This window comes from Schistocerca piceifrons, chromosome 11 (assembly GCF_021461385.2).
Source record: "Schistocerca piceifrons isolate TAMUIC-IGC-003096 chromosome 11, iqSchPice1.1, whole genome shotgun sequence".
Taxonomy (NCBI): Eukaryota; Metazoa; Arthropoda; class Insecta; order Orthoptera; family Acrididae; genus Schistocerca; species Schistocerca piceifrons.
The window spans coordinates 131,273,073-131,292,596 of record NC_060148.1 but is presented as its reverse complement, the minus strand read 5'-3'; the positions used below and the strand labels follow the sequence as shown (position 1 = coordinate 131,292,596).

The 19,524-nt window shown below is 38.3% G+C and overlaps 1 protein-coding gene across 1 annotated transcript in view; it reads right to left on the bottom strand.

The window, feature by feature from the left end:
- Positions 1–19,524, bottom strand: part of LOC124719793 (plasma membrane calcium-transporting ATPase 2-like) — a 570,459-nt gene that overhangs the window by 68,020 nt on the left and 482,915 nt on the right. The window contains exon 16 of the mRNA XM_047244989.1: positions 176–374. Coding sequence (XP_047100945.1) covers positions 176–374 — 199 coding nt within the window. The remainder of the gene's footprint in view (positions 1–175; positions 375–19,524) is intronic.

The following is a 19,524-nucleotide window of genomic DNA, read 5'->3' as shown; positions in this document are numbered from 1 at the left end:
AAATACTTCAGATTACTAATCTACTTTGTGTACTATGAGACTCTACTAAAAAACTACTCAAGGAGTACTTTTACAAACAGTACAACTTACAAAACACTTAAGATACGAAATTTGACATCTGGTACAGTCTCTACAAGCAGTACTGAGTGCTTCAAGAGCCAGATGGATTGCTTACCTACAAAAAGGAGTGCAAGAGTTACTGAAAGCTGGTACACCACTTGGGATTCAATCTGTTTCATCATACGTCGGGAAATGAGAGGCTTCGTGCGCCCGTAAGGCTTCCTTTTGAGGAGCTCCACAGTGGGAATATCTGTGGCGAGTGCCAGTGACGCTAATGTGTCCATGATCAGATTGACCCACAGCATCTGCACGGCCTGAAATGAGTTCACAGTCTGGCCTCAGAGGCACCACACAAACATTCAAAATGTTCAGGCTACTGCATGCTGCATACAGGACAGAGAGGGGACTATACTGAAACACATAAATTTGGTCAGCTGAGCATTTCATGTAAATCTGAAATGCTCTTACTACCGAGTGACTTTGCTAAATGACAGATCTTGTGTAAATTGATTGTAACACCTTTAATTGCATAAAACTTGATCTTATCTTAAACCATTTCATGATGTATACTATCTGAGCAAAGGTTTCCAGACATCTATTATTTGACAGTGAAATGTGATGTGTTCCATCCTTTACTTTTATGACACCTTGAACTCTGCTGGGGACACTTTGAATAAGATATCTAAATTTCTGTGGGGGAATGGCAGCCCATTTGTCCTCAAGACCTTAAACCATAGAAGGGAGGGATGTTGGACACTGGGGCTGAAGTGAAATCATTTTTCTTATTCATCTCAAAGGTGTTCCATTGGGTCAGATCAGGATCAAGGTAGGCATAACGTTGATACTGCTTTACAACAGGGTGCACTGTCATGCTGATACAATCAATAATCATTTTTGAACTGTTCCTCTGCTGTACGCAATACATAAAGCTGCAAAATGAGTTCATAATTGAGTACCTTTTGTGTTATCTTAAATGCAATATGGGGACTAAACACTAAGAAAGAAAAACACTCCTATCCTGAAACACCACTTCCTCTGTATTTTATTGCTGGCACTACCCACAATGACAGGTAATATTCTTCAGGCATCTGCCAATCCCAAACCCTCCCGTTGGACTGTCCTTGTCAGATCTGATCATACGTAAAGGATGTTAGTGGCACCGAAGTTAGTGTCCAGCCCCTAGCAAATGAGATGGGAACTGAAATTGAGGGAAGCAAAGCAAAACCTGAAATGCTTAACTCCATTTGCAAATGTTCTTTTACAATGGAAAACCCATGATATTTGCCCAATTTAATCCTTGTACCGCTGAAGAGATGAATGAAATAAGTGTTAGTGTCAGTGGTGTTGAGAAACAGCTGAAATCGTCAAAACTGAACAGAGCTCCAGGCCCTGATAGAATCCCTGTCAGATCCCGTACTGATTTTTCAGCCGTGTTAGCCCCTCTTCTCACTATATTCTATCGTAGATCCCTCAAACAGAAAAACCATGCCCAGTTCTTGGAAAAAGGCACAGGTCACATCGGTCTACAAGAGGGGTAGTGGAAGTGATTCACAAAACTACCACCCTGAATCTTTGACATCGATTTGTTGTAGAATCTTAGAACATATTCTGAGCTCCAACATAAAGAGGTATCTTGAAAAGAATGACCTCTTCAGTGCCAACCAGCACGATTTTCAAAAATGTCAATCACATCAAACCCGACTTGCACTTTTTTCAGATGATGCACTGAAAGCTTCGGATCGAAGGTAGATGGAGTGTTTCTTGATTTCTGAAAGCATTTGACTCAGTACTGCACCTACACTTACTGCCAAAAGTATGATCGTATGGGGTGCAAAGTGAAATTTGTGACTGTATCGAGGACTTTTTGGTAGAGAGGACACAGTATGTATCTTGGATGGACAGTCATTGTCAGATGCAGAAGCAACATTGGGTGTGCTCCAGGAAAGTATGTTTGGACTCTTGCTTTCCATGCCAACCAACACGGTTTTAGAAAACATTGATTGTCTGAAACCAAATTTGCACTTTTCTCAGATAACATACTGAAAGCCCTGGATCAAGGCAACCAGGTAGATGCAGTGTTCCTTGATTTCTGAAAAGCATTTGACTCAGTATCACACCTATGATTGAAGCCAAAAGTACGATCACATAGGGTATCATGTGAAATTTGTGACTGGATTGAGGACTTTTTGGTAGGGAGGACACAGCATGTTATCTTGGATGGAGAGTAATCATTAAATGTAGAAGCAAATTCAGGTATGCTCTAGGGAAGTGTGTTGGGACCCTTGCTTTTTGTGCTGTATGTTAATGACCTTGCAGACGTTATTAACAGTAAAATCCGGCTGTTTGCGGGTGATGCAGTTACATATAATGAAACACTGTGTGAGAGAAGCTGTATAAATATTTAGTCACACTTCGATAAGATTTCAACATGGTGCAGAGATTGACAACTTGCTTTAAATGTTCAGAAATGTAAAACTGTGCACTTCACAAAATTAAAAAACGTCACTTTGTAGGGATATGAAATGGAATGACCACACAGGTTCAGTTGTGGATAAAGCAGGTGGTAGACACTGGTTTATTGGTAGAATACTAGGAAAGGGAAATCAGTCTACAAAAGAGATTTCTTACAAATCACTCGTGCAACACATCCTAGAATACTGTTCATGCATGTGGGACCCACGCCACATAGGACTAATAGGGGATATTGAATGTATACAGAGAAGGGCAACCCAAATAGTCACAGGTTTGTTTAATCCATGTGAGAGTGTCACAGAGAAACTGAAGGAACTGAAACGGCAGACTCTTGATGACAGATGTTAATTATCCTGAGAAAGTCTATTAATCTATTAACTAAGTTTCAAGAAGCGGATTTGGCAGTAATGTAGCATGGCTGGATGTCACTATGCACTGCTCAGTGGAGAATTTGTAAACCGTTGGATGTCACATGTTGTGACATTGGTTACTTCCCTTGAGCCAGCAGCTTGCGTATTCTGATGTGGTGGTGACATATTGTCACCAGGTTGCAGTACCTTGTAAACACAGAAAGGAAATGTGGCAGGATCACTTCACTTTAACAGATCACACTGCAACCAAAAGTAAATGTAATCATGAAATGCACACAGTACAGTTCAAAATAAGAGCAATGGTGAACTTGAAGTACATTCACATTGTAATAATTCCTAAACAAATAAAGTTTAAAAACCATCACATGAGATATCACTTCATAGCACTTACAAATAAATCAAGCTATTCATAAATTCACTGACATTAATATCTTACTAACCGATCGTAGCTCGAGCATCCAGCGCAAGCCTGATGACTCCATCTTTCTTAATGATTGGACGTATTGAATTACAATGTTCACTATCTGATCTCTCAATTATGTCATTGTTCACCATGCATTTATTCTCCTCTCCTACAGCCTCTCTTCTAGCTGCTGGTATCAAATATGATTTCATTTCAAATGGTTCATGTGGTTGCACTTTAATATGACATTTACATCCCTTCATAAGTTCTGGTTTACTTGAAAGTACTTTGGCATGCATATGTCAAACTCCTTGTAATTCTTCTCGATAGGAAGTGAGCCATCTACTTTCTCAGTACTTTGGCATGCATATGTCAAACTTCTTGTAATTCTTCTCGATAGGAAGTGAGCCATCTACTTTCTCCTGAATTTCTGAAATGACATCTTAAACTTCTTCTTGCTTTTTTCTGACCACATTATCTCTCATATATACTGGCACTTCAATTCAATCATCTGTTTTCTTCTGAATCACTTTAATTCCTAATCCTGTGGACATGTTCTCCTTTCTAAACTGGTGAAATTAATCTCCATTTCATCATCCCCATCACAAATACTTAAACATCCTCTTTCATAATTAATCTTGTATCTTCTTTCTGCCAGTAAATCATTGCCAAAAATCCAATCCACACTCAAAGAATCAAGAATCAGTACAGCCACTTTGAAATGTCTGTCTAAAATCTTGCATCTAATGGATGCCTGTCCAGTAACAGCATGACTTCTTTGCCCAGTTGCTGTAATGATATGCACACTATTGACAGGGAAGACAGGTATCTTTTTCATTTCATGAAGCTGTTTATACAAACTTTTAGAGATTGCTGTAGTATCACTACCAAAATCTAAAACTCCTGTAATTTTTCTGACCACTTAAATGAAGTTCAATCACTGGATTCAACAGGTCATCTACATCGTGTGTATCGTCTCTCAGTACTTTAGCACTGATATCTTCAGTTTCACATTAAATCATTTGTATTCTCCTGTTTGACCCATTAGATCATACAGACATTGTGGGGGAGGTCTTATCCGAAACTGCTTCTAGTGTAACGGAGTTAACGCGTGGTGTTGACGTCTTTCATCCGGATCTCTGAGTGGCAAATGATCTCGAACTCTTCCATCATCTACTGTCTGCTGGTTATGCCTACCAAAATCATTTTCTCTCCTCTCATAGTTTTGAATTTGGTAATTATTATGCTAGTAATTTCTCAAATTTATATCTCCTCATGTGTCATTGCGTCATTGTTGATTGTCACGTTGTTAGTCCCACAAATGATGTCTGTAATTATCTTGCAGTGGTGCATCATTTTGTTGAAACTGTTGATCACAATGAGTCAAATTTTGCTCTGATCCCCTCTAAATGGTCAACAACTTGTAATAACTCATCAAAATCATCAAACGTTCACCTGTTTCCATGATTTCTGTGGTAAATGCTGTATCAAAATTATGAGATTATTCTGTCTATCATTCTTTTCCTGTCCAACATTGCTTGGAAGTTGAGGTGCTGCTAAAAATGTCTAATTAAGTCACCATACGTAGATACTGGCAATCAGGCTCCGCATCCAAAGATTGGTGTCGGATGCGACATCCTTGTCATCGGTCTCCATGTATAACAACCCTGTTGGTATTAATCCAGGTATGGTATATTAGGTTGCAGTCGCTCCTTACTTTTCCATCAGACTTGATGTACAGCTAACCTCATTAAATAATTCCTCCAGGGATACTATGATGACTGTTTCAAGTCAGAACATCATTTGTTAAGGGGTCATGAATTATAAGTTATACAAGCACTCAGCAAACATAAACACATTTGATAACATTCAGCATTTCAATCTACATGCCACAATTTTCTACTGATCACTTGCATACTAAAACTTTAGCAGTGACTGATCGCAGTGTGGACAAGCTATAAAAGATTTGAAGACGGCTATTGAGCAGTACCGACAAATGCACCATGCAAGCGTAGCTCACTCCATCCTGTCCAAGAGCCCATCTACAACTAACTTGCACCACAACAGTAACTGGTGTACAATGTATTGTCAACAAGCAAAGATTAACTGATATGCATAGCCATGGCTACAACACACTCAATGGACTTCATACAGCAAATACATTGCTATGTGAGAACACTGTACCCTCACAAGTGGATGATTGGAAATAAGGGATTTGGAGTGACAAATCATTCTATACCCTGTGGCAATCTACATGTACCTCTGCATCTATACAGTACAAACCACTATGAGGTGCGTGGCAGAGGGTACCCATTGTACCTGTTCCATTCACATATGGAACATGGGAAGAATGATTGTTTAAATGCCTCTGTGCATGTGGTTATTATTCTAATATCATCCTCATGATTTCTGTGTGAGAGATTGAATTGAATTGAATTGAATTTTATTTGATCCTGTAAGATTACATCGTGTACAGTAAATGTACGTGTAATATAGGACATGTCAAAGTATTAAAATTCTTTATCAATTATTTTTCTACACCTTTAGCTTACATTTTTACATCACTGATAATGAGTAACAATATATACAAATTTAATGGCATAAGTATTCTGCAACACTGTAAAACTCTTTTTCAATGAGATAGTCTTTAAGTTTCTTTGTAAATTCATTGTGAAGTACACTATCTTGCAGGGTTTTGAGCAGACTTCTTAGTAGTCTGATACCAGAGTACTGGGGTCCTTTTTCTAGCATTGCCAGTCGGTGGGGAATGCTCTGTACTTCATTCTTCTTTCTTGTATTGTGGGTGTGTACACTAGCATTTGTAATCCAGTCCTCACTACCTTTTGTGATGTACATTATTGTTTTGTATGTATATAATGATGAAAAAGTTAAGATACCTAAATTCTTGAAACAGTTTCTGCATGTTTCAGAGGTCTTTCTTCTTAAAATGGTCCTAATTGCTTTTTTTTGTAATGTGAACACTCGTTTTGTCTCTTGTTTGTTTGAGTTCCCCCACACCATCACTCCATACTGTAAGTATGGTTCGAAAAGTCCATGATGCACTGTACACAGAAGGTTCTTGTCTGAATACTGTGATAGCTGCATCATTAAGAATATGACAGAGCTCAGTTTCTTACAGACATTATTAATATGTTTTTTCCATTTCAGTTCATTATCCACAAGAATACCTAAGAATCTAGCAGATTCTACTTCTTCCAGCCTTGTTCCGTCAACCTCTAAATCCATGTCTACAGCCTTTTCCTTGTTTTTAAACACTGCATACATAGTCTTTTTTAGATTTATAACCAGTTCATTTTCCAACAGCCATTGAGCTGTGACATTTGCAGATATGTATGCTCTTCTCTCAAGCTGTTCCATATTTTGGTCACTATTTAGTATTGTCATGTCATCAGCATACAATATTTTCTTTTCTTCCTCCTCAACACCTATATCATTAACAAATACATTAAATAACAATGGCCCCATTACCGAACCTTGCAGCACTCCATATTTGATGGATTTGGTTTCTGATTGGTACGAGTTTCCTAATGATACATACTGCTTGTGGTTGCACAAGTATGATTTTATCCATTCACCTGGTTGGCCCCGAATGCCATAGTTGCTTAATTTTTGTATCAGCATTTCATGGTCAATGGTGTCAAATGCCTTTGAAAGATCCAGAAACATTGCAGAGACAACCTTTTTCTCATCTAAGGACTGTAAAATGTATTCTGTTAGACTGACAATTGCTGATTCTGTAGATTTACCCTTTCTGAAACCATGTTGTGAGGTCATGAGAATGTTATGTTTGTCCAAATAGTTAACTAATCTGGTATACATAAGCATTTCTAGGATTTTTGAGAAACCTGATATCAGTGAAACTGGTCTGTAGTTGTTGCGATCATCCTTACACCCTTTCTTGTACACTGGCACTACCTTCGTTATCTTCAGTTTTTCTGGAAAAATTGCATCTCTGAAAGAACAGTTTGCTATGTTCAGCAGTGGTGTTATTATCTCCTCACATACCAGCTTTATTACATGATTTGATATTTCATCATCACCAGCTGGTTTCTTGGACTTCAGTTTCTGTATAGTTTTCCGCAATTCATCTTCCGTGACTGGTCTTAAGAACATAGTACTACATGATCTTTTTGGTACCTTAATACCCTTCTGTTTTTGACTATTTCTTTCCAATACATAGAGGGTTGTGATATATACCCCTATACCCCCTAGCAACACCTGGGGTATACAAAATTCCATGTAGTTGTGGAAAAGTATATATTGGAACAAGAAAAGAAGTGTAACCACCCGCTTAGCTGAACAAAAAAGAAACTGTCGCTTAGGACACATCGAAAAATCGGCCTCAGTTGAGCATGTTTTTCAAGATGGGAACCACAAAATTAACTTTAATGAGACAAGTGTTCTATCATGAACATCCCATTATCATGCGTGCATGTACAGAGAAGCAATAGAGATTCACAAACACCATAACAATTTTAATAGAAAACAGGAAGTTTTAAAGTTAGACAAAATATGGATGTCAACATTGCGTCAGCAGAATGACAATCGATTACTCTTAATCGAGAATGGTGATGCCTTCCAAAAGATAGGCATACCATCGGCATCACATGACAAATGGTGGTGCCCTCTATGTGCTCTATAAATGGGAGAGTACCTGGAGCCTCAGTGGCAGTAGCCGGACGACCTCAGAAGATGTCTCCCGCAGATGGAGACAAAACGTTAGGTGGAAATTTTATACATTGACCACGGTCTCTCAGCCCAGAAGTTTTATCTGAAGGGAACTGTATGTTTCACTTTGCCAGACTACGAGTTTCACATTATTACTGTTTGCAATTTTTATGTGTCTTTTATGTATGAATATAATTACACATATTGTATGTCAGTACATGTTTTATTGTCAAATGCTCATTTAGCCATGTGAAGTAATTTTAACTAACCACTATGCATACTGCATTTTAACCATTACATTTGCAATACTGGCTACTCACATACCCCAGCTATACTGCCCCCTGCTGGCCTCAGTTATTTATATAAATACCAGACACATCCTGATCATCTCCAGCACTTACTATGTACCTACATGTATCATTTGATGCTGATACATGCATCATAATGTTTTATGGTATGTATGGCTAGTATATGTAGCACCAGGCCTTTTATAGAACTGGTGTCAGCAAATTGAACTTAGTTGGTTACACCCAGTTTTTGTTTGTAATAACTCTAAAGATGGCAGTAGCTGAAACTGGTAATAGTGAAGTATAATAGAAATGTGTGCTCAAGATGGACTATAAAATAAAATGAAACAACATATACATGGACTCATTTTCAGATTTAATGTCTTCAATTGCTACCTTTGTGAATCCCGTGTGAAGTATATATTGTGCTGGTTATGTATATGCCATTAGTTATGTGATCTACCCATCTAATCTTCAGCATTCTTCTGTAGCACCACATTTCGAAAGCTTTTATTCTCTTCTTGTCCAAACTATTTATCATCCATGTTTCACTTCCATACATGGCTACACTCCATACAAATACTTTCAGAAACGACTTCCTGACACTTATATCTATACTCGATGTTCACAAATTTCTCTTCTTCAGAAATGCTTTCCTTGAAGGATGTGGGTTGCAGTAAGTACTGGGAGATGAAGAAGCTTGCACAGGATAGGGTAGCATGGAGAGCTGCATCAAACTAGTCTCAGGACTGAAGACCACAACAACAACAATGTATATGTAAAAAAAGCAGAATAGCCATTAATGTAGTGATTAAAGGAGATACAATAGTGCAAAGAAAAACTATTTTTGGATGTTGCAAAGATGTACAGTGTTTATGTATTCATGCATTTGTTTTATGCACTGCATGTCACTGAAATAACATTTGTCCCCCTCTGCCTTTTCTTTTCTTTTCAAATCCATTAATTACTAACAATAGTGGATGTCACTTTGATTACTTATTTATCTGTATGGATGATTACTTCTCTTTGGTTATGATGATGGCAAGGATGTTAGATTTTATTAATGATTATTACTGTCCAGTTTATCAGAGCTTTATTGGTTGACCTTATGAAAATGATTACTTCACTGATTAATTAAAAAACTGATTACTTCCTTAGCTACTTTAATGATGAACTTCAAAATTGATGAATTCAGTTAGGAATTAAAGATAGAAAAAATGTTAATTTTCACTACAAGGGCAGTAGATTGTCCATTACAGAAACTGGCTGTTTATGATTTAATATTTCATCTTTCTTTACAGATCCTTCATGGACAAAAAGTGGATTGTTTTGATGATGTTAAAAATACTTTCTCTTGTTAATGTTGTGGTGTAGTAACACTCTTTGAATATCGGTAACTTCAATATTTCTTTAATTAAGGATACATTTTATTCCCTTCTGCTCTATCCTGTTCTGGAGCTCTTCTTACATGGTCAACTTCACACTGAAACTTAATGTCGCCATAAATTTCCAGGCGAAATTAATTTTTGAGATCCGGGGATTTGTGGGGCTATGGTGTCCACACATAGCAATGTACCTACATCTACATGTATACTCTGCAAACCACCGTGAGGTGCACGACAGAGGCTACGTCCCATTGTATCTATTATTAGAATTTATTTCTGTTCCACTCACATATTGAGTGTGGGAAGAATGATTGTATGAAAGCCTTTGTGTATGCAGTATATATTCTTATCTTATCCTCATCATCCCTATGTGAGCAATATGTAGGCGGTTGTACTATACTCCTAGAATTGAGTGTGGGAAGAATGATTGTATGAAAGCCTTTGTGTATGCAGTAAATATTCTTATCTTATCCTCATTATCCCTATGTGAGCAATACGTAGGAGGATAGTTGATGTCTATCTTCAAGAGTCTTCCAGTTCAGTTCCTTCAGTATCTCTGTGACTCTCTCCCACAGATTACACAAACTTGTGACCCTTTGTGCTGCCTTTCTCTGTATACATTCAATATCCCCTGTTAGTCGTATGTGGTACAGATCCCACACAGTTGAGCATATCCTAGAACCAGTCACATGAATGATTTCTAATTAATCTCCTTTGTAGACTCATTGCGCTTTCCCAGTATTCTACCAATAAACCCAAGACTACCACCTGCTTTATCCACAACTGAACCAATGTGATCATTCCATTTCATACCCCTATCATTCCATTTCATACCCCTACACAGTGTTCCACCAGGTATTTGTATGAGTTGGCCTATTCCACCAGCAACTCATTGATATTACAGTCATAGCATACTATGTTCTTTCATTCTGTGAAGGGCACAATTTTACATTTCTGAAGATTTAGAGCAAGTTGCCAATCTCTGCACCATGTTGAAATCTTATGAAGATCTGAATGAAGTCCTACAAAGATCTGACTGAGTATTTATGCAGCTTCTTTCAGGTAGCTTTTTGTTACGGGTGACTGCATCATCTGCAAAAAGCCTGATTTTACTATTAATGTTGTCTACAAGCTCATTAATACACAGCATGAAAAGAAAGGGTTTCAACACACTTCCCTGGGGCACACCCAAAATTACTTCTACATCTGATGATGACTCTCCATTCAAGACAACATGCTGTGTCCTCCCTACCAAAAAGTCCTCAATACAATCACAAGTTTCACTTGATACCCCATATGATCACACTTTTGACAATAAGCATAGATGTGGTACACAGCAAATGCATTTTGGAAATCAAGAAATATTGTATCTACCTGGCTGCCATGATCCGAAGCTTTCAATATGTTATGTGAGAAATGTGCAAATTGGGTTTCATGTGATCAGTGTTTTCAGAATCTGTGCTGGTTGACGTTGAGAACCTGAGCCTTTTTCCAAGAACTGGGCACGGTCTTTCGTTTGAGTAATCTATGATAGCCTACAGATAAAAGAGGGGCTAGCTCAGCTGCAAATTCAGTATAGAATCTGACAGGGATTCCATTGGGGCCTGGAGCTTTGTTCAATTTTAACGTCAGCTGTTTCTCAACACCACTTATTTCGTTCATCTTTTCAGTGGCACAAGGATTAAATTGCAGTATTTCTCCCGAGTTTTCTTTTGTAAAGGAAATTTGAAAATGGAGTTAAGCACTTTGTCTTTTGCTTTGCTACACTCAGTTTCAGTGTCTTATTTGCTAGCGACTGGGCACTAACTTTGGTGCCAATAACAAACAGCCTTTACGTACTACCAGAATTTCTTTGGGTTCTGTGAAAAATCATTTGACAATATTCTGCTACCATAGTCTTCAAAGGCATTATGCATTACTCTCTTGACAGCCAAATGCATTTCATACAGCATCTTTCTATCTATAGTCCTACATTTTGTTTTACACCTATTTTGTAGTAATCTCTGTTCCTTTAGGAGTTTCTTTATAGTGACTGTATACCATGGAGGTTCCCTCCCATCATGAACTGCTGTACTTGGTACATATCTACCCACTGATTGGTCAACTATTCTTTTAAACTTGAGCTAGAGTTCCTCTACATACTCCTGACCTGAGCTGAAAGTTTAAAGTTCCTCATTGAGATATGACACTACTGATTTTTTATCTAGTTTGCAGAATATGTATGTCTTTCTGCATGTTTTAGTTGTTCTTTGTGCTTTGGTAATAATTTTTGCCACAGCTGAGTCATAGTCACTGATACCAGTTTCGATGTGGACACCCTCAAAGTGGTCAGGTCTTTTTGTTGCCATTCGGTTCGATATATTTCCATCATGAGCGGGATTCATAACTGTCTGTTCTAGCTAGTTTTCAGAGAAGGCATTTAGTAAAGTTTCACAGGATGTTTTATCATGTCCACCACTAACAAAACTGTAATTTTCCCAATTAATTGTTGGACGATTAAAGTCTCCACCGATGATTACAGTGTGATTGTGGAACTTATGTACAAGTGAACTGAGGTTTTCTCTAAAGCTTTTGTTTACACCAGGAGATGAGTCTGGTGGGCAATAGAAGAGTCCAACTATCATTTTACGCCCATCTCTGATACTGAGACTTGCCCAATCTCACAAGCAGCTTCAGTTTCTATGTCAGGGGATTTCAGCTTCTTGTATACTGCGACAAATACACCACCTCCATCTCCAATTTGCCTATCATTTCAATGTAAACTTAAATTTTTCCCAAAAATCTCATTGCTATAAATTTCAGGTTTCAACCAGCTTTCTGTACCTAGTATTAGTATTATGTGGGCTTCACTGTTTTTCATGAGCACGTTGAACTCTGGCACTTTGTTGTGAATGTTTTGACATCTTACCATTAGGATTTTAATACTCTAACCTGAGGGAGGAATTTCTTTTGATCTTACACTGGTACTCCTGGGCTTGTTTTCTGGATTGGATGGAAAGCTGTCTACTCTAAGAAACCCTTGTGTGTGCCCCACACACTGTGAGCTACCTGAGTAGCTGACTCTGATGTGTAGTGCACACTTGGCCTATTTAGGAAGGCCCTACTGTTCTCAGTCCTAAGGCACAAGTCCAGAAAGTCACAGCCTAGCTTGTCACAGAACCTTCGAAGTCTCTGGTTCAGTCCTTCCATTTGACTCAGAACCAAAGGGCCACAATCAGTTTTGGGCACAATGCTGCAAATTGTGAACTTCGCTGAAACTCCACATGTGAGGCTGGTCTTCTCAACCTTCTCTGCCTGTCGCTGAACTGACCCAAGGTTGAACTCAGAGCCCAAATGACGGGCATCATTTTTTCCAATGTGCACCACAAACCGCAGTGGTCTCACCCTGTTCCCTCAATGGCTGCTGGAATAGCCTCTTCAACAGGTTGAATGAGGCCCCCAGGCATACAGACTGAGTGCATCTGGTGTCCTTTTCTGTCCCTTGATGCCATTTCCCTGAAGGGTGCCATCATTCGTTGCATTTGCCTTCACCAAAACAGATGAAGTGAGTCACATGGGCTCAGTTTCAGTTTCAGTTGTTGGTTAGGGGGATTAGTGCAACACCCTGAGCCCTCCCTGGTCCCCATTCAACCTGTACAGGACGCCTAGATCTAACATTGACATGTAACCCACAGTCAAGTGGACAAGCAATGACAGATCCTGTACTTTCTACAAAGGAGACAGGATCCACGGGAGAGGGTAGTAGGCCTACTTGAGATACCTCTGCTATAGGTATCACAGGTACACAACTCTTGGAACTTCTTCCAGCACACTGATTCACAGCAGCTGCCAATAATTCGACAGTAGTCGAGGAAATTTCCAGCTGCTTAGAAACATCAAGAAACTCATCCCATGTTTGACAACGGCATTCAGAGTGGAGCTGATTTTGGCTAGTGCAATATAACGCAGTGAACAAATAACTTTAAGTCCGCTGATAATTTTTTAATCTGTTGAGCTAAAAAGTTGCCAATTTTCTATAATAATTGAAGCAAATACACAAATATAGATTTCTATTAACACAACACAAAAACTCGTTGCAAAAACTGCTAGTCTCCTAAAACATTTTGAAGTTAATCATAGTTGTTAGCAAACTCAAAAACAGAGATAATTTACGATAAATGCAGGTAATATATAGGGCCACCTCTCTTTAATGGAAATCTAGATGTAACACAATACGTTAGTTAGGAAATCTGCTACAGTAACTAAACCACTAATGCCAATTTGCTACAAATTGATCATAGATTATGCAAAGGACAATGGTAGCTTCCAAAATTGTCACAAAGTCACATTTATTTGCGTTAATATATGATGAAATTCAAGGGCGATGTAATCTTTCGCTGAGCTGTGAGCCAAAATTGCTATTTGCTATGAAATAAATTATGTATCCAAAACAATCATGCCAGTAACCTATGAAAACAGTTTTGTAGTGTCCAAAAATTCTCAAACTAACCTGTTTCTCACATAATTGTAAAATGAAATTTTAGAACGATTGTTCTGAAGAAGAATACGCCTACTGTCCTCAAAAATTTTAAAAGAGCACAATTTAGTTTAGGCCAAAACTGACGATAACAGTACCAGTTTTTCGCTGCACTTGCGAACCTTCAAAATTTCCCAATAAAAATGGGTACTGATACAATCAATGGCAAATTACGCAGAAGCAATGCGGGCATTAAAATATGCGAATCTAGTACTTTAAATGGGCACTCTATCTCGTACACGCAGTCTCACACAAAGGAAAATCCCAAAGTCGGCTTTTATATATAAATAAATGTGCATATTGCACGGATTTTTCTGTGCACACTTATACACTGGTGCGTCGATGAAAAATACTGCCGCATAAGTTCATCTCAATCAAAAATCACTGAAATGTGCAGCACCAACAGAGCACGTCTTCTACCTGTTATTTTATTGAGCTTATTTTAGCCATGGTTATCAGTATTTTGCTTGTTGACAATACGCTGGAGACTAGTTATTGTTGTGGTGCGAGTCAGCAGCAGTTGGCTCTCGGAGAGGGTAAGTTTCAGTGTGGAAGCAATTGGCAGAAAATTGTGCCATATAAATTGAAATGCTGAATGTTATCAAAAATGTTAACGTTTACTGAGAGTTTGAATAAATTATAATTCATGACCCATTAACAATCGATGTTCTCTCTTGAAACAGTCATCATAGTATCCCTGAGATTAGCTGTACAGAAAGTTTGTTGGAAAAGTAGGGAGAGACTGCGGCTGCGGCCTAATATGGTGTGCCTGGAGGTGTACCGATTGGTCATTATACATTGTCCTGTGGTGTTATTATTTATGGCACCTGAAGTGTCACAACAAAAACGTGTGGCTTATGAGGAGGTTCTCGACAACTGTATCACATCCTTTTTATACTCCCTATGCACATTCATTGTATTATCTGGACTGCTGGTAGCACTTTTGGAACTTACAAGTGGCTCCTTCTGCTGATTTCTCGGGATTCCTTACAACCACCCTCCAGAACGATTGATGGTCCATGTCCGCTAGTACACGATGTCTGACTGGTCTCTGTTTAACTGTGCTTGTTCCTTCATGTTTCTATTTCACAGTCACAACACCAACAGTCAACTTGTTCAGCTTTAGAAGGGCTGCATTGTCCCTGATGGATTTGTTATGCAGGTGACATCCAATGACTAGTTCACATTCGAAGTCAGTGAGCTCTCCCGATCAACCCATTCTGATGATAATGCTTTTCTACTGACAACACAATGCCCTCCACATCCTGTGATGACTAGTGGTCAAATCTACATTACGTAGTGTTGTCCAGATTCTTTTGATCAGATAGTGTACACAATAAAATGCCTTTGGCGGAGGATGGAAAAACATCAGCTGGTGATATTTTGTTATTCGACTATTTTAATAAATTACCTCCAGCTTGATTGTCTAAAACAAAATAAAAATGATTTTGAAATATGAAAATGTGTGTAGTCTGCCACCCATTAAGATCACTTATCTGTAAAAAAACAGCATTTGCAGACAACCAGTGTTTGAAGGTTAATGAATTTACACACTACAAGAGCATAGTTTGTTGGACGAACAATGCCACATGACACAACGATTATGACCAGCAGATGAACAAGAGTCATAAATGAGATTTTATTGGGCAAAAAGCTAAACATTTGCTAGAAACAAAATATAGGGTTTTCCGTGAGAAATAGTAAATATTTTAGGAGGTGGCAGCATACACTAATTAAAATCAAAAGTCTGGTATGGCTGACAGAATGCAACCCAAACAAAAACAGATGACACTAAGCAAATGCAAATGATTATTAAGTTCATAGTTGATTTTCATGAATTCCACATCTGACTTCAGTGCATTTCTAATATCCCTTGACAACAGCACATGGAGCTTTCCTGTGATGTTTGTGAAGGCAGCACAACTCGTAACCTGAATGATCAATTCATTTCTTGTGTTTAACAATTTGTCTCTCATGTTTACATTTTGCTTGTAGACACTGGCTTTGAACAGTCAACAAAAATCAAAAGGGGTAAGGTTTGGGATTCTGGTGGCCAAGTATTTGTATTTGCATTTATTGGTCCTGTTGTCTACAAAGCAGCTTATGCATAAGACATTGGACAAGTCAAGTTATAACCACACAGTTGAAAGTCATTTCTAGTCATATGTATTTAAGGTTACAATAATGCACTTTATACTTAAGTAGTGATATAACACATCTCATGAATTTAAATATTCTTCAATGGAGTAAAAGTGGGGATGCTGTAAATATGACTAGAGATTTTCTGAAGGTATTGACTTCAGTAATAGCTTTTATGTTTTCAAGAAATTTGTTATAAAACTTAACTCCCATGTGAAAAGTACCTTTTTGGCACAGGGCTCTGCTGATTTGAGTTACATGTAAGTTTTTATTTTGTCTGGTAAACTGATAATGTATATCACAGTTTTTTTGCCATCTGCAGTCCTTACCTATTACATTTATTTTAAAGAATAAAAGAGTTTCCATAATGTATACACATGGTAATGGAGGAGCACCAGATTTATGAAACAGAGGTTTCCAAGAGCCTCTAGGCTTGCACCTAAACAAGATTCTAATGGCCCTTTTTTGTAGTTTAAAGTGCAATTAGCTGTTTTAGAGTTTCCCCAGTAAGTGACCCCATACCTAGACAAGAATGAAAGTAGGCATGATATCATTCACTACTGTTTTCTCACTACAGCATGATTATAGTGAGCAAAGAAGGTAATATGTTTTACTCAGTCCTGCATTGAGATGTTCAATATGCTTATTCCATGTGATGTTGCTCTGCATCCAAAGTCCTAAGAATTTGGTTTCAGTGCTGTTACCAACTGATAGAGACCGATGGGATAAACATGTCCTTGTTAGGAGCATTGCGGAATTACAATGCAATGGTTTTTTTACTGTTTATTACAAGCTGATTATTCTGTATCCAGCTGCTATGTTGTTTTGTGAGCGCATTTACTGTCTGCTGTGACTGTTCATTGTTGTCTCCTTTTAGTAATATTGTGGTGTCATCTGCAAGTATGATTGTTTTATGTGCATCAGCATTTAAGATTAGATCATTTATGTACAGACGGAACAGAAGGGGTCCTTGGGAAACACCACATTTAATTTGTTTATAGTCAGATAAGTGTTCGGCTACAGTTTTTAGTTCAATATTTGTGTGCTTGAGGCACACTGTCTGCTTACAACTAGTCAGGAAGAACAATCCTCAAATACCATATCTTTCAAGCTTTGATAGCAAAATTTTATGATCCACCATGTCAAAAGTTTTTGACAAGTCAATAAGTACTCCTATTGATTCCTGTTTTTTGTCCATCAGGTTAAGGATGGAATTGATGCACTCATAAATAGCAGCTGTTGTAGACCTCTAATTTATGAACCCATGTTGTTCATTACATAGGACGCTGTTTTTATTTACAAATTTTGTATGTTTGTTATACATAAGTTTTTCTAATACTTTAGAGATGCAGGAGGAAATTGTGATGTGTCTGTAGTTACGAGGGTCACTCCAAAACAAATACACACTATTTTTGTAAAAATACAATTTTCATTCTGCATGTGTGAAAGTTTTACAGTGTGTAGATACATCCTTCCCACTTGTTTACAAACTTAGTTCAACCTGTTCTGGTGAGTATCGCCGCCACAGCATGTCTTCAAGGCGGCTGCTACACTTGACGTTCGTCAGAAGCAACGTGCTGTCATAGAATGCCTGTGCTGTGAAAATGAGACAGTGGGAAACATCCACAAGAGGTTGAAAAAGGTGTATGGAATGCTGCTGTCGATTGCAGTACAGTTAGTCGGTGGGCAAGCAGGTTACATGATGAAAGCGGGCACGGCAGTATTGAGGATTGTCCTTGCAGCAGCAGACCTCGTACTGCACACACTCCAGAAAATGTGCAGAGAGTTAACGAATTGGTGACTGCTGACAGATGCATGACAGTGAACAAATTGTCACATTATGCTGGGATAGGGGAAGGAAGTGTTTGCAGAATACTGGAAGTGTTGACGTTAAAAAAAGTTTGTGCCAGGTGGGTTCCCAGGATGTTGACAGTGGCTCACAAAGACACAAGAAAAACAGTATGCAGCGAACTTTTGGAACAGTACGAGAATGGTGGAGATGAATTTTTGGAAGAATTGTGACAGGTGATCAATCATGGCTCCATCATTTTTCACCAGAGATGAAGAGGCAATCAATGAAGTGGCATCATGCAAATTCACCCAAGGAAAAAAAATTCAAAACCACAACTTCTGCTGGAAAAGTTATGGCTACGGTGTTTTTCGATTCCGAAGGACTCTTGCTTGTGGACATCATGCTAAGTGGAAGCACCATGAATTCTGATGCATATGTGATGACACTGAAGAAACTTCAAGCTTGACTGAGTCGTGTTTGACCACATTGGCAAAAGCAGGATGTTTTGCTGTTGCATGACAATGCACGGCCTCATGTTAGCCAAAAAACCATGGGAGCGATCACAAAATTCGGATGGACAAAAATGAAACACTCACCTTACAGTCCTGACCTGGCTCCATGTGACTATCATCTCTTGGGGAAACTGAAGGACTCTCTTCGTGGAACAAGGTTTGAAGATGATAACTCTCTTGTGCATGCTGACAAACGGTGGCTCCAACAGGTTGGTCCAGAATTTTACCGTGTGGGTATACAGGCGCTGGTTCCAAGATGGTGTAAGGCAATTGAGAGGGATGGAAATTATGTGGAGAAATGAAAATATTGTTCGTAAAGGATGTATCTACACATTGTAAAACTTTCAAACATGTAGAATAAAAGATGGATGTTAAAAAAAAATAGTGGGCATTTCTTTTGGAGTGACCCTCATATTTACATTATCTTTATCACCATTTCTTATATACAGGAATAACTTTTGATGTTTTCAATACATCAGGGAAAGTGCCTGCCTGACGTGAGCAGTCACATAGATGGGTGAGTATTTCAATTAGGTTTGATGCACTCTGCTTTATTATTGTTGCTGGTATACCATCAATGCCTGCAGAGTTGGAATTTTTTAGTCCTTTTATTGCTTTAGCTACTTCATATTGGGAAACAGAACTGATGTACATTGATACTCTGCACGCACTTACTTTATATTCATTTGCCTGGGTGCTCTTAAAGTTTGATTGTAACGTATTATCAGCAATACATGTGAAAAAGTTGTTAAATGTGTTGGCTACTTCTAACGGGATTGTTACTTATTTTATTTTTATGTGATAGTATTATATTTTTGCAAGATTGTCTGTATTCTCCAGAGTCTTTTTCTTTATAACACTCCACATACCTTAGCCTTTGATTTATTGGCTGAATTAT